This window comes from Ursus arctos, chromosome X (genome assembly GCF_023065955.2).
Source record: "Ursus arctos isolate Adak ecotype North America chromosome X, UrsArc2.0, whole genome shotgun sequence".
Classification (NCBI taxonomy): Eukaryota; Metazoa; Chordata; class Mammalia; order Carnivora; family Ursidae; genus Ursus; species Ursus arctos.
In genome coordinates this window covers 45212631-45240160 of record NC_079873.1, presented here as the reverse complement: position 1 = coordinate 45240160, position 27530 = coordinate 45212631, and the positions used below count along the sequence as shown (strand labels likewise).

At 37.2% G+C, this 27530-nt stretch overlaps 1 protein-coding gene across 1 annotated transcript in view; it reads left to right on the top strand.

Moving 5' to 3' along the window:
* Positions 1–27530, top strand: part of WNK3 (WNK lysine deficient protein kinase 3) — a 158617-nt gene extending 131087 nt beyond the window's left edge. Inside the window, exons 18-23 of the mRNA XM_044380160.3 lie at positions 5253–5343; positions 5887–6017; positions 6768–7390; positions 9890–10101; positions 20018–20220; positions 24256–27530. Coding sequence (XP_044236095.1) covers positions 5253–5343; positions 5887–6017; positions 6768–7390; positions 9890–10101; positions 20018–20220; positions 24256–24585 — 1590 coding nt within the window. The 3' untranslated portion in view covers positions 24586–27530. The remainder of the gene's footprint in view (positions 1–5252; positions 5344–5886; positions 6018–6767; positions 7391–9889; positions 10102–20017; positions 20221–24255) is intronic.

The following is a 27530-nucleotide window of genomic DNA, read 5'->3' as shown; positions in this document are numbered from 1 at the left end:
TTCTAAAGAGAGACGACAGAAGTATCTTTGGTGAGAGAGCCCTCTGGTGAATTAGCTAGGAACTTGCAAGGATGGTCTTTTTTCGTATTAGTGACAGAACAGGACTAATTTATAGATTGTTTTAGTGGGTGGGAAGATCTGGCTTTTAGATTTCCACTTAAAAGTGCCCGTTACCAATTTCCTTTCTTAAAAGTTTATGGTTTTAGTTTAATCTTGTTTGGTGGGTTTTATTTGGAAAAAAACTTATTAATTTTTTAAGTTTTTATTTAAATTCCATTTCACATCCAGTGGAATATTAGTGCAGGAATACAAGGTAGTGATTCAACACACCCACATAACACCCTGTGCTCGTCACAAGTGCCCTCCTTAATCCTTGTCACCTATTTAGCCCATCCCTCCACCCACCTCCCCTCTGGTAACCATCAGTTTGTTCACTATAGTTAAGAGTCTGATTCTTGGTTTTTCCTCTTCCCCTACCCCATGTTCATTTGTTTTGTTTCTTAAATTCCACATATGAGTGAAATCATATGGTATTTTTTTTAAGTTATGTAACATAGGAACTTAATTTCCCTTTCTATTCCTTCAGATCACAGGGGTAATGACTATCTCGTGTTTATCTACTATTTGGTACTTATCCTTCTTAAGCTTACATGGATCTATTTACATACCTATAACTTTTTATTTACAAAAATAGGATTGTGCTATATGCATATTGGTCTGCAAATTTATCTTTTCATTTTATAGTATATCATAGATATATTTCTAAATCTTCACCACTGTATCTCTTTATTGTTATGAGTACTATATGTGTATATAAAGTAAAATGCATCCCACTTCCAAACCTATAGACATAGCTATTAATGAATCTTTGCAGACATAGTTTTAATTAACATACAAATACTTGTATAATCATGCTTCTTTTTTAAAAAGATTTTATTTATTTATTTGAGAGAGAAAGAAAGCATGAGCAGGGGGAGGGGTAGAAGGAGAGGGAGACCCCCCTGCTGAGTGGGGAGCCCAACTTGGGGCTCAGACCCCCCCAAGATCATGACCTGAGCCGAAGTCAGATGCTTAACTGACTGAGCCACCCAGGCTCCCCAATCATACTTCTTTATTACATATTTAAAATGACATAGATATATAGGTTTATATGCATATACTTCTTTACATACCTGTGCTGTTCTGCATTTTTTTCAGTTATGAACATTTATCCATGTTGGTACACGTAGTTCCACCTCACTTATGTTTTTTAAACAATGGCATAATAGTCCATTGAATAGCTATAACTTAAATATTTATATTGTTGTAAACTAGTAATTTTAAATTATGTAATTAATATATAAACAGGAAAGCAATTCAGAAAGAAAATTAATTATATTAACAACTTCTTATACCCTATTCTGCTCCCCAAACACTGTTAAGTTCCTCATTTTAATTCTTGAAGTCATTGTCATTAGTAACTTGTAAATAATAGACTTATTCATCTGTTTTTTGATATAATAATTTTAGGCAATATCTAATAATTCACTGCTATGAAGGGTGAGGAAATTACTATATTTTCCCTTTCCTCTTCTTTCCCATACATCTCTCAATTTTTATTACTTGTATTACTTTTTAACACTGGCAAAGATTATAACATCTGCATTTTTTTTCCTTTAACATTGGTTGTGCTTTGTTGGTTGATTCGAAGAATCAAAGGTCAATAAACAGCATTTATATTATGATTATATGTGTTACCTGACGATCATGTAATATGACTGGAACCATAAAAAATGAAATATAATTTTCTGTCATTTAAATTTTGTTGCTCAAAGGACACTCTTTCAAGCGTCGAGGTCAAATGGATTCTTTTGTTTAAGTGTCCATTGCTACTTCTGGATCAAACTTACTTGTCACTATTTCTGGTGTCCTAGAATTCCTTTTTTCCCTTCCATGAAATGCTTCCATGAGTAATATTTTTAAATATGTTGCATGGGTGACTAATTTGTTTTTTTTTAAGTCCAAAAATGCCTTTATTTTGCTTCACACTTGATTAAGTATACATGGTAGGGTCATTTTGAGTTAATTTTTGTATATGGTGTGAAATAAGGGTTCACCTTCATTCTTTTGCATCTGACTATCCAGTTGTTCCAGCACCATTGTTATTCTCTTTGTTGTTATTATAAATGGAATTCCTTTTCAGATTTTTCATTGTTACTGTATAGAAATACAACTAATTTTTAAGTGTTAATGTTGTATCCTCCAATTTTGCTGAGTTTGTGTATCATTTAGGATTTTCTGTATAATACATAAGATCATGTCATCTGTAAAAAGAATTTATTTCTTCATTTCCTGTTTTTCTTATCTATTAACTTTTCATTGCATGCTTTCCATCTCTTTGTCCTTTTGCTTTTTTGTACTGGGAGAATTTCTCAATTTTTAAGCTGTTTCCAGTCTCCTATTCAGCTATATTTTTTATGTCAAGGATTCTATTTTTATTTTTAAATTTTTATTTTTATTTTTATTCATTTTTTTAGAGAGGGGAAGAGAGAAGGGCAGAGGGAGAGGGAGAGAGAGAATCTTGAGCAGGCTTCACACTCAGCACAGAGCCCGATGTGGGGCTCAATCTCACAACCCTGAGATCATGATCTGAGCTGAAATCAAGAGTTGGATGTTTAACCCACTGAGCCACCCAGGCACCCCAAGGATTATATTTTTAATATCCAGTAACTTTTTCTTATGGTTGTATTATCTTCACACATCTTTCTGGAGATATTAAAATCTTATTCTATGTTATTGATGCTATTTCCTTGGCTATTCTTCTTCTTGTTGAATTGAGCGTTTTCTTTCTTTTTATTTATTTATTTATTTATTTAAAGATTTTATTTATTTATTCGACAGAGATAGAGACAGCCAGTGAGAGAGGGAACACAAGCAGTGGGAGTGGGAGAGGAAGAAGCAGGCTCATAGCGGAGGAGCCTGATGTGGGGCTCGATCCCATAATGCCAGAATCACGCCCTGAGCCGAAGGCAGACGCTTAACTGCTGTGCCACCCAGGCGCCCCTCTTTCTTTTTAAAAATTTTTATTTGTTTACTTTTTATATAGGCTCCACACCCAGTGTGGGGCCTCAACTCATGACCCTGATGAGATCAAGAGTCACATGCTCTACTGACTGAGCCAGCCAGGCACCCCTAGTGTTTTCTTATAGTGTTGATTTCCCATAAGTATTTGGTGATTCTTAGACTCATCTTTTCTTTTTCCCCTGTAAGATTCCTTGTTTGTCTCTCTAAATGCTATGTATAATTGGTGTAGCCTTCCTCCAGTAATTTGGGGAAAGGCATGGGACATGCTTTTTGGCTCTCAATATTACAACTTTTCTCGAAATGCTGCCTAGAGGGTAGCTTAATAGTCTTCAAAGGTGGAAGGGCTTTCCCTTCCTCCTGGATGTTATCTCCTTCCTACATTGCTGATTGGGCGACAAACATTTTCCTCTCAACACTCCTATTTGGGAGAAGATGCCTCTGCTATCTTTTGCTTGCTGTAGAGGTAGGGAGGGAAAGAAGAACTGCCTGGCTATTCTCTCTTTGGCACCCCAACCAGTTTACTCTCCCATTCAGTGAGTAAGTCAAGATCTCTTTTTTTTTTTAATATTTTTTATTATATTATGTCAGTCACCATACAGTACATCCCTGGTTTTTGATGTAAAGTTCGATGATTCATTAGTTGCATATAACACCCAGTGCACCATGGAATACGTGCCCTCCTTAATCTTTTTGTGAAGCCCAAATTCTAGTGGGGGAAGATAGACCCTAAACAAATAAATAAAGGAAAGGCCTATGACAGAATGAATAGGAGATTACTTTATATAGGGTGGTCAGGGAAGAGCTTGTGTGTGGTGGTAACATTCATAGGTGGAGACCTGTTCAAGGAACCAAAAGAAGTCCAGGAAATAGGAGAGTGTTATGAGATGATGTTGAGGCTGATAGGAGATAGATTGGGCACAGCTTTGTAAGCATTCTAGCCAATCACTCTTCCTTCTGGTTGACCAGGGCTCTCTCACTGCCTATATCTGCAACCCAAGTTTGCAGCTTATTGAAATAGTTCCTGCATGTGTCATGGGCTGCGTTTTCCTCCTTTAATCATATGTGCATGTGTCTATGTCTGTTTTTTCTGTCATGTCTATGGATTTGGATTGATAAGGTAGGCTAGAACTTGTTCTTAACTTACCATCTTGATCCAGTTATTACTTATTAAAAATTTTCTGTAATTTCAGTGAGACCAATGTAACATTTTCTAAATTTAATATTACTGAGGAATTTTTTCTCTTCATGAAAGTAGCATTATTACTAGTCCAGAATGAGACTTTTTTTTTCCCAAAATAGGACTTTGGAAAATAAGAACTGATTGTTCAGAATTTTAATAACTGCCGACCTGCCCTGAGTGTTAATGCTTATTCAAGACTCCAGTATACTTAATACCACTTAGGCTGTCTTCCTACAGACAAATGCTGAATCCCATTCTTTGAACTTTTAAATACTCATTTAATTTTCTAGATTAGTAGAGATGATTCTCATGTTTCCCGAAGTTGTGTATTTTTTGTATTAATTATCATAGAGGATTTACTTTTCAAGTACTCATTTAGAATGTAACAGTTAATTTTGACATTTTGTTGGGAGGGATGGGAGACAAGAAGAGGAGAGTGACTTCATAGCCAGCTGTGACCTGATGTTAACAATTTTTAGAGCAAGAATTTGAAATAATTTTAAGGCCCATTGTAAATTTCTGTGTGCTTACATAAAGTAAGAAATTTCATTTGGTAATATTTCTTTATAAATCTAAATGCCTAGATATCTTGTTTTTCTATGTTATCATGTGAGTTAGGCATCCTTAACTCTCTCAAATAATATGGGCATAAATGAAAGTTTCATTTTAAGAGCATAGGGCTTCAGTAACCTTTTTTAGTAAATGAAGCATATGAAGGAAATAATTTTAATTTTCAGTTTTCAAAGTTGCTATAATGAAAAATAGTCTAGGATGGAAGATTAATATTCTGCTCTTTATTTATCTGAAGTCCAAATAATATTTTTAAAGAAAGGGGAAGGATTAATTCCTATAAGTTGAATACTTCAGATTCACTCTGATATGCAAGTATACATAGCATTCTATTTTTGATTACTGATTAGTCCATGCAAGAAACTCCAGTGGTATAAACAACTGCTTCACCTTACCTAAATTATTACCATTTTGGTTTTTTTCTTTTTGTCTCCATTAGGAGATGTCCCCAGATGCTTCACTTCCAGGGGATCCAGAGGCCTATCCTGCTGCTGTGTCAAGCGGTGGAGCCATTCATCTGCAGACAGGAGGTGGATATTTTGGCCTAAGCTTTACTTGTCCTAGTCTCAAAAGTCCTATTAGCAAGAAATCCTGGACTCGCAAATTAAAAAGCTGGGCATACAGGCTACGGCAGTCAACCAGCTTTTTCAAGAGATCAAAAGTCCGTCAAGGTAGTGTGCTTACAGTCAGGGACATAGACTAGGTAACATCACTTTTCATTTACTTCTTTTTTTTTTTGTTTGTTTGTTCATATACAAACCTTATCACTTTTTCCACGTAGCCCATGTATGTGACATGTCCCATTAATGTCATTGCCATTTTATTTTTCCTTTTGTAACTAATTTGGTTTTACAGTTATTCATTTCATGTAGATACTAAGTTTTGGGATAAATCTTACAATGTCTGATTTTGAGTTAGGGACTTCTACAGTGTTGCTTATTACATTAACACTTTTTAATTATCTAGCAGGGGTTAAGCTTTTTCTACTTTTCTTCATTTTTTGGTAATGTAAACAAATTTAGTCTTAACAAACAATTTTCTCTTTTCTGCTTACAATCACGTAAAACTTGCAGTGGAAACAGAAGATATGAGATCAGCAGTTGCTCCTGATCCCATTCCTCTGACAGGAGAGTCCACGGCTGATACTAGGGCTTTGAGTAGATGTAAAGTGATGAGTGGATCATTTCAGCGGGGCCGGTTCCAGGTTTGTGTCTTTGGTTGAATCTTTATCTACAAGGGCATTGTAAAAGATAATAGCATTAAAGATCTTGGTATTTAGATGATACTTATTTTAAATGTAGATTATTGTCATATTAAATTTTTTCTCCTTATATGCATCCTCTCACCTTTTGTAGACTTGCAGTAAAGGTGAGTCTAAAGAAATGGGGATTTTAGTAGCTGGAAAAGAGCGCAGAAATGAGTCATCATTTTCCAGTGGGTGGTTGGGCCACCTTTTTTTTTTTAAGATTTTATTTATTTATTTGACAGAGAGACAGCCAGCGAGACAGGGAACACAAGCAGGGGGAGTGGGAGAGGAAGAAGTAGGCTCCCAGTGGAGGAGCCTGATGTGGGGCTCGATCCTAGAATGCCAGGATCACGCCCTGAGCTGAAGGCAGACGCTTAACGACTGCGCCACCCAGGCGCCCCTGGGCCACCTTTTTTATAAATCTATTTCTTGTCCTTTGGAATCTCAGCAACTTGAACTGTCAAACTTTTTTTAAGTTGTGGAATTTTGTTTGAGCAATATGAAGCTGACTGTCTTTACCCAAGGGGCCTAATTGAAAGACTTTGAAAATGAGAATTATAGATGGGATTTTTAAGTTTGGGTATTATTGATATGTGTACATCACAGTAGACCATCCACTTGTCTATGCCATATTTTGATACTGAATTTCTTTGTGGGTTTACTCTTTGGTTAGACAGAGCCAGCCACTTTTGCCTTTTTGTATCTCAGGTGATTACAGTTCCTCAGCAGCAGTCAGTGAAAATGACATCTTTTGGAATAGAACACACACCAGCATTCAATAAAATGACAACCCAGTCTAGTGAAGAAGCTCTAGCCTTTACAGACAGAGCAAAGTCTCAATTAGTAGAAATGGAACCTTCCACTCACAATCCACAAACTTCACTTTCTTCTCAGAAGTTACGAGCTCCTCATGAAACCTTCAAAGAAGGTAAAAGAATTCCCAAACAAGGTGACAACTTCTCATCTTTCAGCACAGCTTGTGAGACTGATGTATCTTCAATGACCCCAGAAAAAGAATTGGAAGAGAACTCAGCCACGGGAAGTAGTATGCATTCTGGACTTGAACTGTTGCTCAAAGAGAGAGATATTCTTACTGCTGGGAAACAGCCTAGCTCTGATAGTGAATTTTCAGCCACTCTTGCTGGCAGAGGGAAATCAATGGCAAAGACTGGTCCAGAGAGTGATCAGTGCTTACCACTCTGTGAAGAAAAAGCCTATGCTCAAACACACAGCTCACTCTTCTATTCACCATCTTCTCCAATGAGCAGTGATGATGAGTCAGAAATAGAGGATGAGGATTTGAAGGTGGAGCTTCAAAGATTACGAGAAAAGTAAGATTGTTTCTCTTTTGTCACAAATCTGGTTGCCCAGAGTTTTATAGAACTATTTGACTGTAGCTAATTTACAGTTGGTGACATTTTTAAAAACAGATTTATTTATTTATTTATTTATTTATTTGAGAGAGGAGAGCGTGCACACAGGGAAGGGGCAGAGGGAGAGGGAGAGAATCTCCAGCAGACTCCATGCTGAGCATGGAGCCCAAAACGGGGCTGGGTCTCACGACCCTGAGATCATGACCTGAGCCAAAAACCAAGAGTCAGATGCTTAACTGACTGAACCACCCAGGGGCCCCACAATTGGTGACATTTTAATGATTGAAAACTACAAAGATAGCATCAGGTCTCACAGGTTAAGGGCTCAGCGCCACAGATGCCAATCATAAGTCCAAACAGTATTACCTATGCTTCTGACTAACCTGTTGTAAGCTTAGAGAACACAGGAAGAACAGTTTACTTACTAGATTATCAGTTTATTATAAAACGACACAACTGAGGAACAGCCAGATGGCAAGGTATAGGGGAAGGGGCATGAAAGGGGAGTACCACTCTCCCAGCACCTTCATGTTTTTACCAACCTGGTAGCTCTCCAAACCCTGTAGTTAAGGGATTTTTATGGAAACTTCATTATGGTAGGCATGATTGATTTAAATCATTGGCCATTGGCAATCAATTCAATCTCTACCTTCTGTCCCAGAGGTGGAGTGGGAAGGGCTAAAGTCCCACTGTGTAGTCACTTGGTTGGTTCTCCGGGCAATCTGCCCCCATCCCTAGGGGCTGTTCAAAAGTCAGTTCATTAATATAAACTCAGGTGTGATTCCAAGGGGCTTGTTATAAATAATAAGATTCCTTTCATCTTTATCACTCCAGGGCTACTTTAGGAACTGGAGCTATTTGAGGACAACAGACCAAATACTAAAATAAAAGGTTCTCCTATTGCTCTTTATAGCTTAGGAAATTACTAGGGTTTTAGGAGCTGTATTCCAGGAACAGGGATAAAGACCAAATGTATATATTTTACTATAAATCATAATATCACAACAGTAAAAAAGCACACAAAACAATCTCTTACTTCTCATGCCCTAATCTCATTTCTCAGAGGCAACCACTGTGAACTGTTTGGTATATATCTTACCTGTCATTTTTCTGTGCATTTACAAATATATACTTTTTGCCTTTTATGAAAGTGAGGTCATAATATACATGTTATTCTACAATTTTTTTACTTAACGTTGTTCCATATGTGTATATATATATATATATATATATATATATATTTGCACAAATAATCTTTACTCCATATATTAGAATAGCCATTTAAAGTTTATTTAATCTCTCATTAATGGACATTTCAGCTTTATTCCATGTTTTGCTTATGTAAACAATGTTGAAGTAAACAACCTTATATTTTTACATACTTATGTGAGTATTTTTTGTAGGAAAGATGCATAAAAGTAGAATTTCTGGGTTAAAAGGTATTTATACTTTAAATTGATAGATACTGCTAAAATTGTTCAAGGTGGCTATACCATTTTATACACCAAACAAATATATGTGAAAGTGGGGTGCCTGGCTGGCTCAGTCAGTAGAGCATGTGACTCTTGATCGTGGGATCATGAGTTCCAGCACCATGGTGGGCATAGAAATTACTTTAAAAAAATATATATATAAATATATATGAAAATGCCTGTTTTCTCTCTTCTTAACAACATTAGACTGGATATTATTGATCCTTTTAATTTTATTCCAATCAGATGAATTAAAAATATTTCTTAAGGAATTGTGTTCTCCTAATTAATAGCAAAGTTGTACATCATCTCATATTTATTGGCTACTTGTATTTCCTCTTTAGAGTCACCTTCTCATATTCTTTCCCCTTTTTCCTATAAGGTTGTTTCTTTTTTTCTTATTGATTTTTTTTAAAAGATTTTATATATTTGAGAGAGAGCGAGTGAGCATGATGGGGGCAGGCAGAAGGAGAGGGGGAAGCAGACTCCCCACTGAGCACAGAGGGCCTGATGCAGGCTCGATCCCAGGACCCTGAGATCATGACCTGAGTCGAACACAGCCACTTAAACAACTGAGCCACCCAGGCACCCTTTTCGTATTGATTTTTAGGAACTATTTATATATTCTGAATATTAACCTTTTACTGTATGTTGCAAATATTTTGTTATTTATACTTGCAACATATAATAAAGAAAAGGTTAATATTATCAATACTATGTGACTTTAAATTGTATTTCATTGTCTTTCACCATATTGAAGTTTTAGAAATTTGTTCTTGTCAATTTGTTCACTTTTTTCTTAATGTCTGATTAGTTTAATGTTGAGCTTAGGAAGGCATATCCCATCCTAAAATTGTGAATATTCTGTATTTTCACAGTCTTAATCTAAATTCCTTGTTAAACTTTCCTTGTATTGGCATAGTTTCTTGAGCCATCTGTATGGTCCCAGTGCTATTAAAATGCTTTCTGCATGATTTTCATTTAGACACATTCAGGAGGTGGTAAATCTTCAAACCCAGCAGAATAAGGAGCTGCAGGAGCTCTATGAACGCCTTCGGGCAATTAAAGATAGCAAAAGCCAATCATCAGAGGTTCCTCTGCCACCTTCATCACCACGTAGACCAAGATCTTTCAAAAGCAAACTTCGTAGCCGCCCCCAGTCCTTGACACATGTGGACAGTGGTGCAGCTGCTACAGGTAAATCGGTCTTAAAGTGATTTTAAAAACCCAGTCAATTATCAGCAAAATAAGAAATATAATGATGGTATAATTTATTTCTTATTTTTAATAATTTATTTCTTATTAAGCTAAGCTGCTTTAAAGAAGTACACATTATCCTGAGATTCTTTTCTACCTTTTTGGTATTAGATGTTCTTTTGTGAGATAATGGTAAGGATAGATGATAGATTTTAGAGAGCAGACGAGTGAGTTTTATGTTTTCATTTGGAAAACAAAACCTGGAAGCCCAACTTCAATCCCCCAAATAGTTTTTGAATGTTAGCAGTCATTGGGAACTAGAGTTTGTTAAGTTTGTAGCTAACAAAGATAATCTTAAAAATACCGTCATGTTCTATGTGATGTAAGAGATCATTGTTTATTATTTATGAGAATGTTAGAAAAATGTACTTCTTTGATTTGAAAAAAAGAGGACCAGTCTCTACTTAATAAAGAAGTTGTTAACTGGGTCAAACTTTTTGGTTACATGTGCATAGTCAAGTGGGGGTTGAGGGTGAACTATAAGGATATATGTGAGATCTCAGCAGAATTTGTGGTAGACAGAATAATGGCCCCCAAACATGTCTTTGTGCAAATTCTTGGAACCTGTGACTGTGTTTGGTTATATGGCAAAGGGGAATGGAGGTTGTAGATGGAATTAAGGTTGCTAATTAACAGACTTTAAAATAGGGAGATTATCCTGGTTATCCAGGTGGGCACAAGGTAATGCAAGGGTCCTTTAAAGTGGAAAAGGGAGGCAGAAGAGAGGGTCAGAAAAGATGTGAGCAGGGAAGCAGTGTCAGACAGATGCAACATTGCTAGCTTTGAAGATGGAGGAAGAAGGCCACAAACCAAGGAATTCAGGCTGCCCTGTTGGACTTTTAACCTACAGTACGATAATAAATTTGTGTTGTGTTGGTATGGATGTTAGCCACCAATCTGTGGTAATCAGTTATAGCAACAATAGAAAACTAACACAGAACTCAAGAATGGGAACTCTACTTTGTGATCCTCATAAAGATAGAACTGAAGGGTAAACTTAGATTGAGGGCAACTTTGGGAGTTTAATAGCAGAAGCATGTGGCCTTTCAGTCTAATACTCTGCCATTAATTGCTATACTTTTTTTTTTTAGAGATTTTATTTATTTATTTGAGAGAGAGACCGAGTGTGAGAGAGAGCATGAGAGAGAGAGAGAGAGAGAGAGAGAGCACAAGCAGGGGTGAGGGGTAGAGGGAGAAGCAGACTCCCCACTGAGCAAAGACCACGATTCAGGACTCGATCCCAGGACCCTGGGATCATGACCTGAGCCAAAGGCAAACACCTAACGACTGAGCCACCCAGGCGCCCCATGTTTTGTTCTTTTTTAAAAAAATATTTTATTTATTTGTCAGAGAGAGAGAATGAAAGAGCAAGCACAAGCAGGGGGAGTGGCAGGCTGAGGGAGAAGCAGGCTCCCCACTGAGCAGGGAGCCCGATGCAGGACTCAGTCCCAGGACCCTGGGATTGTGACCTGAGCTGAAGGCAGATGCTTAACTGACTGAGCCACCCAGGCACCCTGATTCTGTTTTGTTCTTAACTGATTTGCTCTTTTTATGTAGTTTCTGTTTCCCTAGAACTTTGACTTGCAGATGGCTGTGGTTTGTTATGATCCAAAGCATTGTTTCACTTTCCAATCCCTGCTTAACTGGCCTTTGTCATATTCCAGAGATAGAAAGTTAACTGACCCTTCTCATCTTTTCATGCCAAGAAATGGGCCAGAGGCCATTGCCTGTCCTATTGTTGAGCTCTCCTCCAGTCCGGTTGTTACAGGATTTTTTCTCTGTAGGTGAGCGTGGTTCTTGGTCATGCCAATTTGAAGAATGAAGAGGTAGACTAGACAGTTGATGGGAGCAAAGCAAGGATTATCAAGCGAAAGGGAAGTGATAGTACAGTGCTCCCAAGGAGGGAGGGGACCTGAGAGAGAGTTTCCACTAGAGTTTCTAAGTCTAGGGGTTTTATGGGCTTTGTTGGAGGGCTGTTTTAATCTGATTAAGCCTCCCTGGGCCTGTCATCCAATCAGGTTTTTGTCACATGGGAAAGGGTGGAGGGTTCCTACCAGGGTGGTGTAAAATCCTTTTAAGGGTGGTTTCCTGATAAGATGGAGGGTGCCTTGTCCCTGCCTGCCTGCCTTCCAACTATCCTTATCAATATCTGTTGTTGAGCCACTGTAGTGAATTTTTTATTTCAGTTATTGTACTTTTTAAATTCCAGGATTTGTATTTTTAAGAGTAATTTCTATCTCTATTGATATTCTCTATTTGGTGTGAGACATTGTTATCATGCTTTCCTTTAAATTTTTAGGCATAATTTCCTTGAATTTGAATACAGGTTTTGTCTACTAAGACCAAAATCTAGGCCCCCTTCAGGATGTTTTTGTTGACTTTTTTCTGTATATGTGACATTCTTTTCTCTTTGCATGTATCTTATTTTGTGATAAAAACTGGACATTATAGATAATATATTGTAACAGCTCTGGTATCAGATTCTTCCACCCTCTTCCCCCCCCCCCCCCGCCAGGTCTGTTGTTGTATTTTGTTTGTTTATTATTGTTATGGTATTTTCTTGTTGCTGCTTATTTGTTTACTGATTTTCCAACACTACTCTGTATTTCCTGCAGTGTATGCCCATTGAGTTCTTTGCAACTTTAAAAAAATTTTGTTTTTATTTTTAAGTCTGGCATGCTGATGTTCACACCTTACTAGTACATTTAGTGGTGAGCCAGTGATTTGTCAGAAGATTTCATTAAATGCCTCGTCTGGATGTTTTTGCCATGGGAATCTCTGTGAGAAGGCATACTTTCAAGCTTCACTTTATAAGACAACCTTTGAATTTATTTCCTGCTTGCCCAGGAACTGAAGTTCAGCCAGAACTGAATGATTGGTACTCTCTCCTTTCTCAGCTCTTTCCTGGAATGCCAGACATTTATATTCCCAGGAATATGTCAGAGGTTTTGAAAGTTTCCTAAGGTCCTCTAATTGTCCTAGAATTCCTTTTTATTTCTAGGCCAGGCTCTTGTTTGCCCCAACTGAATCACAGCCTTATGCATCCAAGTTGTTGCCAGCACTTTCCTTTTGTTTCAGTAATGCCCTGGAGGTAGCTCCCTAACCCTCCCCCCTCCCTATACCCAGCCTGCCTGGGTTGACCTGAGCTCTGAGTGAAACCAAAATATCCACCACACTCTAAGAACAGAGGTTTTTTTTTTTATTTTCAGGTTGTTGCAAGTTTAGACACAATATTGACTCTGGGGTGGTACTTTAAAAAAAGATTATTTATTTGAGAAAGAGAGAGAGTGTGCACACACAGGGAGAGGGAGAAGCAGACACCCTGCTGAACAGGGGGCCTGATAGGGAACTCCATCCCTGGACCTCAGGATCCTGACCTGAGCTGAAGGCAGACAAGGCAGACACTTAACCAACTGAGCTACCCAGGTGCCCCTGGGGGTGGTACTTTTAAGGGAACTCAAAAAGAGGTCTGATCTCTATTGTCTGCAGTGCTGCTGGATTTTGGCTGTCACAGCACTGAGCTGAGGAAGAAACAGGGATGGGACTTGCCAAAAGTTAAAATGTCACAGACCTCAGTAGTTTTTCTTGAATAAATGATTTTAATTTCATTCTGTGTCTTTGGATAATTGTCAGAGTTCTGAAATGGTTGGTTTGAGTTGTTTTGCCCATATTTTTATTGTTTTAAAGAGCATGCTCACCTAGGCCCTTACTCTGCATTTTTTGAAGTCTTTCTCCTCCCTTTTCTTCTGGTATCTCAAAGACCTTGTGTTGAATCAGTGTTATTTCTTCTTTAACGGTCTGGAAGAATTGTCCAATGAAACTACTTGGGCTCAGAGAGTTCTATTTTAGGAAGTTTTTCACTACAAATTCAAATTATTTAATAGGATTATAGGATTATTCAGGTTATACATTTCATGTTGAGTAAGATTTGGTAGTTTATGGTTTTTGAAGCTTGGTCCATTTCATCTAAGTTGTTGAATCTCTGTGTTTAGAGTTGTTTATTATTACTTTTTTAATGTCTTGGAAACCTGTAGTGACATGACCTGTTTCTGATATTTGTAATTTGTTCCTTCTCTTTTTTTTCCTTGTCAGTCTTGATAGAGGTTTATCAATTTTATTGATCTTTTTAAAGATATTCAGTGTTTGCTTTTATTGGTTTTCTCTATTTTCCTGTTTTAACTTTCATTGATTTCTGCTCTTTATTATTTTCTTCCTCCTACACATGACTTGTTTTTATTTTGCCCTTTTTCTAATTAAATGGAAGCTAAGATTATTTTTTAAAGATAGATAGATAGATTTATGAGAGGGAGCACGTGTGAGCACAAGTTTGTGCCAACAAGCGGGGCGGGGGGCAGAGGGAGAGAGGATTGAGAGAGAATGCTCAAGCAGACTCCCCACTGAGCGTGGAGCCCTACTCAGGACTCAGTCCCAGCACTCTGGAGATCATGACCTGAGCTGAAGGCACTAGTCTGTCACTTAACCGACTGAGCCACTCAGGTAGCCCAGAAGCTAAGATTATTGATGTGTGAGACTTTTCATTTTATAATATAAGCTTCTAATGCTATAAATTTTCCCAAAAGTACCACTTTGGCTATATCTACTAAGTTTTTTTTTAAAGATTTTATTTATTTATTTGACAAAGATAGAGACAGCCAGCGAGAGAGGGAACACAAGCAGGGGGAGTGGGAGAGGAAGAAGCAGGCTCCCAGCGGAAGAGCCTGACGTGGGGCTCGATCCAGAACTCCAGGATCACCCCCTGAGCCGAAGGCAGACGCTTAATGACTGAGCCACCCAGGCGCCCCTATATCTACTAAGATTTTTAAAAATCAGGCTTTATTTTGGGGAGGACAGTTTTAGATTTACAGAAAAATTGTTAAGATAATACAGAGAATTTCCAATTTCTGTAAGATAGTACTGACAGTACCCCACACCCAGTTTTCCCAATTACTAACATCCTACATTAGTATGGTATATTTGTCACAGCTGATAAACCAATCTTGACATGTTATTATTAACTAAAGTCCACATTTTACTCTGATTTCCCTAGTTTTTACCTTATCTTTTTTCTGTCCCAGGATCACATCCAGGGTACTGCATTATTTAGTGTTCATGTCTCCTTAGGCTTTTCTTGGGTCTAACAGTTTCTCAGAACTTCCTTATTTTTGATGACCCTGAAACTTTTGAGGAGTGCCAGTCAGCTATTTTGTATAATTTTGGTTTTCAACTCTTCTTTACTTACTAGTGCCAGAAGATGCTCTAGGCTAATTTTGTATATTTCCTGCCCCGGGAAGTAATTGACCCATTTTTTTTAAGATTTATTCATTTAGTTTAGAGAGAGAGAGAGAGAGAGAGAGAGAGAGCGCACGCACATGAATGGGGGAGGGTCAGAGGGAAAGAATCTAAAGCAGACTCCTTGCTGAGTGTGGAGCCCTATGTGGGCTCAGTCCCGTGAACCATGAGATCATGACCTGAGTCTAAACCAGTTGTTGGCTGCCCAATCAGCCACCCAGGCGCCCCGACCCAGTTATTTTTACCTTGTAGGTCTTAGCCTTCTTTGGTCTGTTGTTCCAATATCAGTTCAGTTGCATTGCCTCTGTGGTACTCTTTGGATCTTTTCCACATGTGGGTCTCCCAGTGGTCACTCTCAGTCTTTGGAAGTTGTCTTAGTTCAGTTCTTGTATCTTTGGTGTACTGCATTTTTTGTTGCTGAGAGAAAGGAGTATGCTCAAGTGTGCCCCCTCATAATAGGAAGAGAGCATAAGGAAGTCTGTGCATAAATTTCTCTAGATTCCTGTGTCTTTTTCTCTTGCTGACCCTATCGTGCATCTTTTTGCTGTAATAAACTTAGCTGTGAATACAACTATATGTTAAGTCCTTAGACCTTTGATTGAATCACTGAATCTCTGAGAACTGGGGACCCTGAAACATAATTGCATTATATAATCTCAATCCTCAAAGCAACTCTAAGGTAGGTAGAAGTTAATGTCTATCTCTTATAGGTAAGAAGACTAAAGTTAGTGAGGTTAAACAACTTCCCTAAGACCTCAGTTCATAAGCGAGGAAATCCAAATCTGTTTAGCCCCAAAGCCTTGGTTCTTCACTGTTATTCTGCATTGCCTCTCAATACCGGAAATTGTGTCTGCAGTGGGTTGAGAAGAGGCAATGGAAGATTATAGAGGGTGATAGTGGTCTGAGACTGCCACATATAGGATGTAGTATTTGAGTTGGTCATGAAGGATAAATGGACAGGATTAAAATTAGTGAAGTGCTGTGGGAAGGTTATTGTCTATAGGTAGAACTGCATGATATAAAGGCATGCAAATGTTAAAATGCAAGATTTGTTTCCAAGAAAGAGAATATAACAGTTGGATAAAATGGAGGGTTTACATTAGAATTAGAAGGTTTTTCTTACATACTTTAAAAAAGAACTTCTGGCAACTGCCATAGCTTGTCTATGCTATTGTTTGGTGTAAGATAATGTATCTGATCTAACACATAATTACATATTTAAGCTTAATAAATGAGATAGTATGTTTGTTTAGGGATAGTAAATATTTGTTCTGCAAAGATAACCATGACTACTACCAATGACTTTGCCAACTAAACAAGTTAAAAACCCACTGTTGTTAGTATTAAGAAACCTCTAAAGTTGGGGGTGGGGGTTGAACGGTAGAGTGAAATGCTGAAAACAGCATTTAACTGATACTAATCTGGTGGCAGTGTGAAGCATGTATTGGTTAGAGCTAGGGAGTAGGTCCATTTAGATCATTGCAATCGTAGCATTCCATGTATGAGATGATTAAGAGCTTAGAGAATTGTGGAAGTGAAAATGGGCAAGAGATGTTGTATGGATGAATTGTCATGATGTGGTGATGAACTGGATATTTGTACGTTTTTGGTGAGATCCAAAAGTTCAGAGTCTGAGTAGTTTGGAGAAAATATGAAAAATATCATAGAAATATGACATTTAGGTCAACTGTTACGCCAAGACCATGTTAGGTTTGATTCTAGGTGTATTGAATTGAACAATTGATTGACATCCAAGTGGCAAAACACGTTTGGGTTCTTAAATTGGCTTGAAGAGGGGTCAAGGTTTGAGATAAGAGGTGGGAACATTTGCAGTTGGGTGGTCACTAAAACTATCTGAATGTGGGCATCACCTTGGGGAAAAAAACAAAAAAGAGCAACAATGACCATATTGCGGTTTTATTCATTTCATCAGTAAGAAATTAATATTAAAGAGCATCTTTGAAGTTTTAAGTAATGTTATAAGTAATGTTGACATTTTTTATAAATGTTGAAACATTTGTACAGTACTTCTTTTCATGTAGGTATTTTCTAGTTTGTTAACTTTAAGTGGTCTTTTATAGTATGTGAATAACTCTTAGATGAAATCAATAAATAATTGTCCTTTCCATGTATAAAGTGTAGTTAGGCACTGGATAACATTCAAATAACGTTTTTTTCTTATCATATAGCACTTTGTTCTTGATAACTTCTGGAAGGTATGTGTGTGCATATCTTTCTGTTGCCTGCTTAGGAGTCTTGCCCTCAGTACCTGTTTGGTTTGTTAATCATTTTTCACTTGCTGCCTATTGCGCTACTAGTGCAGCAGCCATCATTACCATCAATTGTGAGGGTTCGAGGTCACTTGTTGCATCAGAGTTGTACACAGGAATCCTGATATTGGGGTTTCCCTTAGTGCAGAAATGTTTTAAATGAATGACATTCAAACTTAGCTCTATGCGACACATTTTTTTTTTTTTTTTTAGAAACTGAGGGGAATGAGCACAGAAATACTCCTTAGGAGAAGCTGGGTGGACAAAAATGTTAACATATGTGTATATGGTTCTGGCTATCATCTCCATTTTAATCCTACCTGCTGACATTTTTCCAGGGTAAGAAGACAATATTAAAAGGCTTCAGCTCCAGAGTCTTCCCCAATATCATTCTGCTATTTGTCCCATCATTGGAGTTGACAGAGAATTAGATGAATGTGCAGAGGGAAAACAGGAAAAAAAGGTCTTTATTATAGGCTGACTTGTCTTTGAGTTTTAAGTCTTAGAAAAGGAGGGAATTCCATGCAAAATTGGTATGTCATTTTGGTATCTCATGGTTGCCCAAAAGGTAGTATACGAGATTTTTATAAAACTCTTTTATATATATGATTATGGTCCAATTAATTCATTAAACTCTTATTAAGCAATTTTCATTAATATGTTTTCATTTAATATTTAATCTCCTTGAATCTAAGCTTTCAGTAGTGCAGAGTTCATTGAGAATCACAGACTTTGTAAAAGCGCTCTTTAAGATTATCACGTTTCTCCTTTTGAAGCAAGTTCCCCATTCATTTCCCAGTGTATTCTGTGGGTTGGTATGGTACAGTGGAAGGCACACTGACCTGTCAGGATACCTGGATTCTAGCATATAACCTCGGCTTCTGGATCCCATTCTTCTCATCCAAAAAGTAGAATACTTGTTGAGCCTATATCACAGGCCTGTTACTAAGTTTCAAAAATGATAAAGAAAATTATTTTGAAAGTGTTAATATGGAGGCTTCTTGCATCATCTTCAGCAATTTCCATATTTTTTCATAATTACAAAAAGTACCATAACAAATGTACAAGAAATTTTCATATGCTTGTTTAATAAAATTCCAGAAAATGTTATTGTGCTTATGTTCACAACTATAGTTCCTAAACCCACTCTATAAATTTTGGCTTGTAAAGCAGAGGAATTGGAACTTTCTGAATTTTTTCTACGAGAATGATTTAGTAAATGTGTATAATAGTACTGAATAATTTAAAGACTTAATGTACTGTTCAGATTAGGAAACTTTTTGCTGACAGAGACTTTCGTAATTGATTTGTTTCATTTATTTAGACATCTTATGCTCTACAACTAATGAGGTTCATACACCCTCTGCATTCTTGTTTCTGCCATTTGTTTATTTATCATTAACAAAAATATTGGTGAAAAAGCTAAATGAGATTCTAGTTTTCTGATGCTTGTTGAAAGTCAGTATGGTATACTGAAAAGAGAGAGCATCCTTGTCTACACTTCAGCATTCCATGCCTGATTCAGCTGGTAACTAATTGCAAGAACTCAGGCATATATCATTGTATTTTTTCTGGGGCTCATTCGTTCATTATAAAACAAGTGGTTTGGATTAGACTTCTAAGGTTCTTTTCAATTTTAACATTCTATGATTGTGTAAACTCTTCTAAGTATATGAGGAAACTAATGTAAAGATCATAAGAAATAGGAAGATCGGTAGGAGAAGGAAGGGAAGAATGAAGGGGGGGGTAAACAGAAGGGGGAATGAACCATGGGAGACTATGGAGTCTGGGAAACAAACTGAGGGCTTCCGACGGGAGGGAGTGGGGGATTGGGATAGGCCAGTGATGGGTATTAAGGAGGGCACATATTGTATGGAGCGCTGGGTGTTATAAGCAAACAATGAATCATGGAACACTACATCAAAAACTAGGAATGTATTGTATGGTGACTAACATAATAAAAAATTATTATTAAAAAAATTATAATTGGTACTAATGTTTTTAGAGATACTGTTTATTCTATTTAACTTATAACTTATACCTTATTTGACTTATACCAAGGTGACCATATAATTTGCCATCCAACAAGAGAAAACTTTTGACAGTGAAAGGCATCCTGTTAATAATTACTCCAGGACAACAGCTTTTAACCAGGACTGTCCCAGATAAACTCGAACGTCTGTTTACCCTATCTGTACGCCATATATGAGGTTCTATCAACTGCATTATTGGCCAAAGAACAGTATTTATCAGTTTTAATTCCTTTTTATGGTTTTCCTGGGTTTTTTTTCTTCTAGATCCAGTGTGTGTGGAAAGTAATATAGCATCATGCCAACAATCTCCAGCTAGTAAAAAAGGGATGTTCACAGATGACTTACATAAACTGGTGGATGACTGGACAAAGGAAACAGTAGGAAATTCTCTTATTAAGCCAAGTTTAAACCAACTCAAACAGAGTCAACACAAACTAGAGACAGACAACTGGAACAAAGTATATGAAGTAAGTTGTTTTTACATGTTCCTCTTTATTTATGAGAACTAAAACCAGGGGCTCCTGGGTGGCTCAGACGGTTAAGGGTCTGAATCTTGATCTCAGCTCAGGTCTTGATCTCACGGTTGTGAGTTCAAGCCCCACACTGGGCTCCACACTGGGCTCACACTGGGCATGGAGCTTACTTAAAAAAAAAAAAAGAACTAAAACCATAAAAATTGATTCACTTAGTCACTATGAGTGAATGGTGTGATTTGACAACATAGTGACTTTTATCCTTGTCTAGATTCATTATGTCTTTGAGCCAATTATCTTTTAGACCAGGGGTCAGCAAACTTTTTCTGAGAAGGGGCCAGTTAGTATTAGTAAATACTTTCAAGTCGTGTGGTTGCAACTAGTCAACTCTGTTGTAGGGCAAAAGCAGCCATAGACAAACATGAATGAATGCATGTGGCTTTGTTCCATTAAAACTTGACTTGCAAAAAGAGGTGGTAGGCTGTAGATTGCTGTCCCTTGTTTTAGACTCTTATACCTGAAAAAGAAGGCATCTAGAATGACAGTTAATTCAGTCCTGTGGTGTAAGAAGAGTTTGGGTTTTGAGGAAAAGCTATCATATGTTTTATGTCAATATTCTTAGAACTACTAAGTGATCTTATTTGTTCAGTTTGAAAAATAATTTTAAAGCTCTTTAAGCTAGAATATTGTGAAAGGCATCTTAAATTTATGATGAGATGCCTTGTTAATTGCATATGGCCTTAGTCAGATGTACATGCAGTTGAGATATAGAAAGATGTCCTCAATGCATTCTGGAGTGGGAAGAAGGCAGGCTTATAGAACAGTATATACAGTATTTGTTTTAAAATTAGGTACATTAGATATATGTACGTACACATAGAAATAGGAAAAGCCATTAACATTATGCGGGATGGTGGAATTTGGGACTTATTTTACTTTGTACTTCTCTGTGTTTGAATTTTTTAAGTATCACTTTTTCACCATGAGTAAATCTATTAAAATATGAATCAGGGCTTAGAATCTGAACCCTGATAATTGAAAGAGATGTATTTGTGTGTGTGTGTCTGTTGTATTTGTGTACATGTATGTGTATATTTGTAGCTGTTGCATATAGTTTGGTAAAGAAAGTCTGAAAATAGTTAGTGTTAAGGTTGAATAAAAATTTCAAAAGCCTAGATTTCCCAAACTAGTAAGCAGTATATTTCTTGGGGACTGTGTGTATTTATTTTACTCCTGACACTGATTTATGTACAGATAGTATCACCACTGTAAAAATTGGAAGTCTTTAGAGGTAAATTTCAAGGCATAAATGCATTGGTGCTGCCAGTGAGAGATCCTCTGAGTACACTGTGAATGGAGACTTTTGTTGACTAGTTAGGCGGGTGGTTTTTTACAGTATAATGGGGGATTTTTGGAGGGAGACTGAGTAGAAAATGGAGTATGAACAAAAGTGGTAAAGGTCTTTAAACAGAATTGGGTTCCAGTGTCAACTCAGTCACTTGCTAGGTTGTCTGACTATAGGGAAGTCATTCGTGCCTCAATTTCCATGTCTTTAAAACCGAGATAATACTTAACCTGCCTTACAAGATTGCTGTGAGGATTAAATGAGGTAACACCTATAGAGTGACTAGCACAAAGTAGTTACTATTTTTGTATTTTGAGTTCAGTTGATTATATCTTTGTGTGGAAAGCTCATCTCATAACTAATGTTCTTGCTTATTACTAAATCTGTGGCCTTACTTAGAAAATTTTGTCATGATTATGTCAGGCCCTGTACTTTGTGCCAATCCCCATGCTAGGCACTAGGTTCGATGAGCAAAAGCAAAGTGTGTGCCCTGTCTCATGGAACTTACACTCTGGTGGTCCAGTTAGACATGAACAGACTTATATAAATATAAAATTGTAGCTGTAATATGGACTACAAAGGAAAAATTAAGATCATATAGTAAGAGATTTGATCTAGTGAAGGGATGTCAAGCTTTCACTGAGAAAGTAATGACTGAACAGAGATCTGAAGAATGAGTAGGTGTTAACTAGGTGAAAAAGGGAGGGAATATGATTCCAGGCAGAAAGAACAGCATATGCAAAAGCCATGTATGGGTAAAGGGATCATGATGGGACTGAAAGTAAGCCAGTTTGGCTGAAGTGAAGAGAGCAGAGAGGAGTTGGTGCGTAGTAAATCTAAGAAGTTTGGGAGGGTCTTAAAGGTGGTGATGATAAGGAACTTTGTCTTTATTTTAAGAAAGATGGATAGCAAAAAAAAGAAGTTGGATAGCCACTGAAGTCCTAGGGCTAACATCAGATTTGCTTTTGGGAAAATATTACTCTGACTTGAAGCAAGAAGAGAGGATAATAGGGGGTAAGGGTAGAAGTTGATAGACCAATGAGGAGTTAGTCACAGTAGTCCAGATAAAGAGAAGTTGAGATGAAGAAAAGTGAATAGATTCCAAGAAATGTTTAAGAGATAAAATGGGGGTGCCTGGGTGGCTCAGTTGGTTAAGCATCCGACTCTTGATCTCAGCTCAGGTCTTGATCTTGGGGTCATGAGTTCAAGCCCCACGTTGGGCATGGAGCCTACTTTTAAAAAAAGAAAAAAAGAGAGAGAAGAGGGACAAGATTTAGTAATGGAATGGATGTATGGCAAGAGGGAATGTGTCAAGACCAGGTTTCTGGCTGCCATTACTGGCTATCATTCCAGCGTACCAATCAACAAGATGTGTAACATGAGTAGGCAGTGTGTTTTGGTAGAGGAAAGACCATAGGTCATTTGAATCTCAAATTCCTTTGAAATATGCAGGAGAAGGTTAAGTATAACAAATCATCTGCAGTTGTCTTTTTTAAAAAATAAAAATCACATTATTGTTTGTAAAATAATAATGTCCATTATAGAATTTAATAAATGCAGAAAAGTACAAATCTTAAAATACCACCTTCAAATCCCACTACCTAGAAATAATTGTCACCATTTCAGATATCTTTCTATGTCTGTATATGGCTACATGGAAATAACTTTATAAAAATGCAGTCATACTGTATGTGCTCTTTTGAATCAGAAGTATTAAATTTCCTTTTACTTTAACAGGACAAAAACACTGATATGAAGAAGGGATTACTGAACTTGAAACAAATGTGTTTTTTCACCTCCAGAGATATGGTCATTCATTCTTGAGTCAAGCAAAAGCCTTTAACTTCAGTTTCAAAGTCTGTTTGAAAGGCTTTTAGCTTGACTATTCAACTTAGAAGAACTAAGCATTTGGGACTGATACCAAACTGTGCTTTAAGTGAGAATTATTTACTTCCATTAGACTTACTATTACCATGTGCATAGGATTTCAGTAATCTCAGTAGATGTGCATAATAACAATAGGACATGATAAGGAGAGTCAGGCAGGAATATATTTTCACAATACTGCCAAAAACATGGTTGTCTGGAGTTTAAACTTCCAAAAATGTAATAGGAACATTAGACTTTAAGGCAATGAGTAGAAGTGGGTAGGGAGGTGACATTTGTTGAGCACTCACTATTTATGCCAGGCTCTTTCCCCTGTGCCACACTAAATCATGCTCTTCTGTCTCCAAAGAATTACGTAGTAAGCTGGTCTGTTGTCTGTGGTGCTGAATGAGAGAATTCATGGGGCTAGCAGAAGGAAATAAAAATAGAAGAATAGTGCTAGCATAAAGAAATGAGACAACACTAAATTGTGAACAGAGATTTAGCAGGGTCCTTAGAGTTAGCTGGAACTCTATGCAAATCCTCACCTCACTATCAGGTTGCTTAGTGATATTAGGTGTCACCAATTTTGAGCTTCAGTTTCTTTATCTGAAAATGCCTACCTTGTAGGGCAGTAATGAAGAGGAAATGAACTAAGGTATGCAACAATGCTTGGTACACAGAAAGGTGCTCCAAAAGTGGTAGCCGCTTATAGTAATAGTAGGAATAGTAAGCCAGAAAGAACAGGAAGGAATATAGATGGGTAAAAGCATCGACCAAATGAACTGATCTTTTGTTTTTATTTTTGTTTTTGTTAGAATACTCCATCTACTATGGGCTACACACCAACATGGATTTCTTCACTGTCCCAAATCCGTGGAGCTGTCCCAACCTCCTTGCCACAAGGACTCCCACTCCCTTCATTTCCTGGGCCATTATCATCATATGGAATGCCCCATGTTTGTCAGTATAATGCTGTGGGGGGGCCAGGGTACCCAGTACAGTGGGTAGGAATTTCAGGAACACCGCAACAGTCTGTAGTAATTCCTACTCAATCTGGGGGACCATTCCAGCCGGGAATGAATTTACAGGCGTTTCCAGCTTCATCAGTGCAGAATCCATCCACGATCCCTCCTGGTCCCAAATGAATCAGTGTAGATGATGAAGAAAAGGGAGATTTTTTTCAGAATTATTTTCAGGACACCTAAGATACTAAACGTTCTTCTTCTTGGGTTCTGCCATATTTTCCCTCATTTGAGTTTACTTTCCACTGTATTTTTTTTTTGTTCCATTGTGGTATTTTATATAGCTCATCATTCTGTAGAACCGTGCAGTCTGTACATAGAATACTGCGCACAGAAATGTTTTTTCACTTCAAATCCTATCCTCTTTGATACTTGATTTTTTAAAAATACCGTTCAGAATGCTTTAATGAGCTCAGCTTGAGCATTACCATTTCCAGGACACTTTCCATGAATTGCTGAGAAGCCCCCATTTTTTACTGCTGCTATCTGCAGCTGGACGATACTTTAAAATGTATAAAAACTATTTAAATTTATATTCCCCAAACATGGACGAAGTGAGACTCTCCAACAGCCGGAGTCTTATGGGATTCTTCACATGTTTATCTTAGGTTTACCTTTCACAGAAGGCAGGGTAACTTGCTGCAGGAAATGTTTTGGTATATAAAATTAGAATAACTTTGTCAACCAATATAGACCATGAGCCCTTTTTAATGTGATTTTCTTCCCGTCGTCACAGCAGGAGGAGTGAAGCCTTGTTTTAGGTGAGGCGGAGAGAAAGGAAAAAACAGAACTGTAACAGTTCCTTGATTCTGCAGATACTGTAGCTGCTTTAGGGTTTCAATAGTAATTCAAAGCAGCTATCTCCTTGTTTCTCATGTGCACACTACATTGTTTTTGAGCATCTGAGAGGCATTGGTTTGGCTTGCATTCTTTTGCAAGGGATATATTGCAGCTGATATGAATCTCATTTTGGGGGAATCTTTGTATTCCTAACAAAGAGGATTCAAGTTACACCTCTATTGATCCATTTTTCTGAAGTAGAATGTACTTGACACAGTAGGTTGTAGGTTTTGAGACTTACACATGAAACACTGGCTTTACAGGGTTCTAAGATTGTGGGGTATACACTGTCCTGCAGTGAGATAGTAGACCCTCGAAGGACACTATTTAAGTTGCCCTTAGCTTTTTCTTTTTTCTTTTTTTTTGGGGGGGATTGCCATTTTTTTAGTTGTTATAATTTCTCATTAGTATATATAGCATCCTAGATGATTTTAGATCTTAGATGATTTTGGCAGCCTCTAGAATCTGAGAGAGATTACTGTCAAGTTGCACTTTACTGGGTTTTATCCAGTTTTAGGAGGAGGTGAGGCAATGTCAAAATATACACTTTTGGTTTTCAAGAAGGCTAACTATAATAATCTTAAAAGGCTGGTCATAGAGTTACCTAATGCTTAGTCTGTGAAACCCAAATAGAATTCTTAAATGGTATTAATCAACTACCACATATACATGTTTAAAATAGTTTCCACTCTGAAAATTTCAAGGTCGTTTCTAGTACACGTTTACCTGATAATGAGTTCTGTCTACTGGTAAACATTCCAAATTTCCACCCAACATTTCTTTTGACAGATTTTCCTCCATGTTCATCTAAAATTTTTACCCCGTGAGCTTGCCAGGTAATGAGGAAAACTTAATAGGTGTACTTTTTTTTTTTTGCATAGTCTACTTTGTGACATTCAGTACCCTTTTTCAAAAAATGTGTCTGATATTGCTTACCTGAGGATCACACTAATCATCATGAAGATTCTGTCACTATCCTTTGGAGTGTCTAAGGCAGCCTTTTCAGAATTGCTGTTGATAAGAGCCACAGTTTCTTTTCATAAAACATACTCTGGTTTGGGTGAGTCTTTCTAAATCTTATGTACAGATTCTTCAAATTTCTTCTACAGTATTGGTTTGCAAGTTGCAGTGATTTAAGGAAATTAGTGTAATGCAAATGCTTGCATTGCAGTGTTTTCCATGTGTACAAAAACAATGCACCTAAAATCCGTAATTCTTTAAAACTGCTCGTGTTTCATTATAAGAGTTGGCTTTGTGTAATTACATTAAGACTTACAACCTATAAAGTGAAAATCCTGCAGGTTTTAAGATCCCTTCCTCACTAGATGTAATCCTTTTAAACAGTGTACCCCAGGATGAAAAAACCTCCATGGATGACATGCACAATTACATTTATTAATGGCTGCTCTACATCAAATGTCCCACATTTTACCACCACCTCTGTTTTATGTATAATTCATCATTCATTTGCCTGCAGACTTTTGCAGTGCCTTGTAATATTGAGAATCTTTTCAGATTTTTTGCTGGAAAGAAAAGTAGTCTTCTAAAGTTTGAAGATGGTGAATAGTGTACTGCTGTCTCCATGCTGACTGCAGTAGTTGGGTTAACATATGTTATGTATACATGATGTATATGTAACATGTATAAGTTTAAAAATACAGAAAAAAGTGGGTTTGTGCAGAAATGAAGAAAACAGTGTTATTCACATCACTGTGGGTTTTTATTTTTTCCCCATTACTTAAATGTTTGATTCAGATTATAGTCACTTTGACTGTAAATATTGGCTAGTTTTCTATGTAGGGGTTTTATGTTATTTCATAATTTTGCTAACTCATATAATAGTGCTGTTTTCATCCTTGCTGAGGTAATTTTCCTCCCCAGAAACAATTAACTCTTGAGGTGAAGCTCAGAAATTCCCTTCTTACTTAACAAAGAGCCTACTATATAACAAGGGCCTTCTACCCACTCCAAAAACCACACGAACCTGTCCTTTTCATTTTCCTTTTCGTAGGAGAAAAAGGTTGTACTAAACCATCCTGCTTGTAAAGTTTATTTGGGGGATAGTCTGTATGTCCAACCACCATGTTTACTTCTCAAAGTACAAGTCTGATGAATATTACTGTATCTCCATATGTGGCAATGTGAGCATTTCATCATGAAGTACATGCTGCTATGTTTGTGAAGTTGGGTGTAACATCATAAGACTATGAAACCAGTATTGGTGTAAA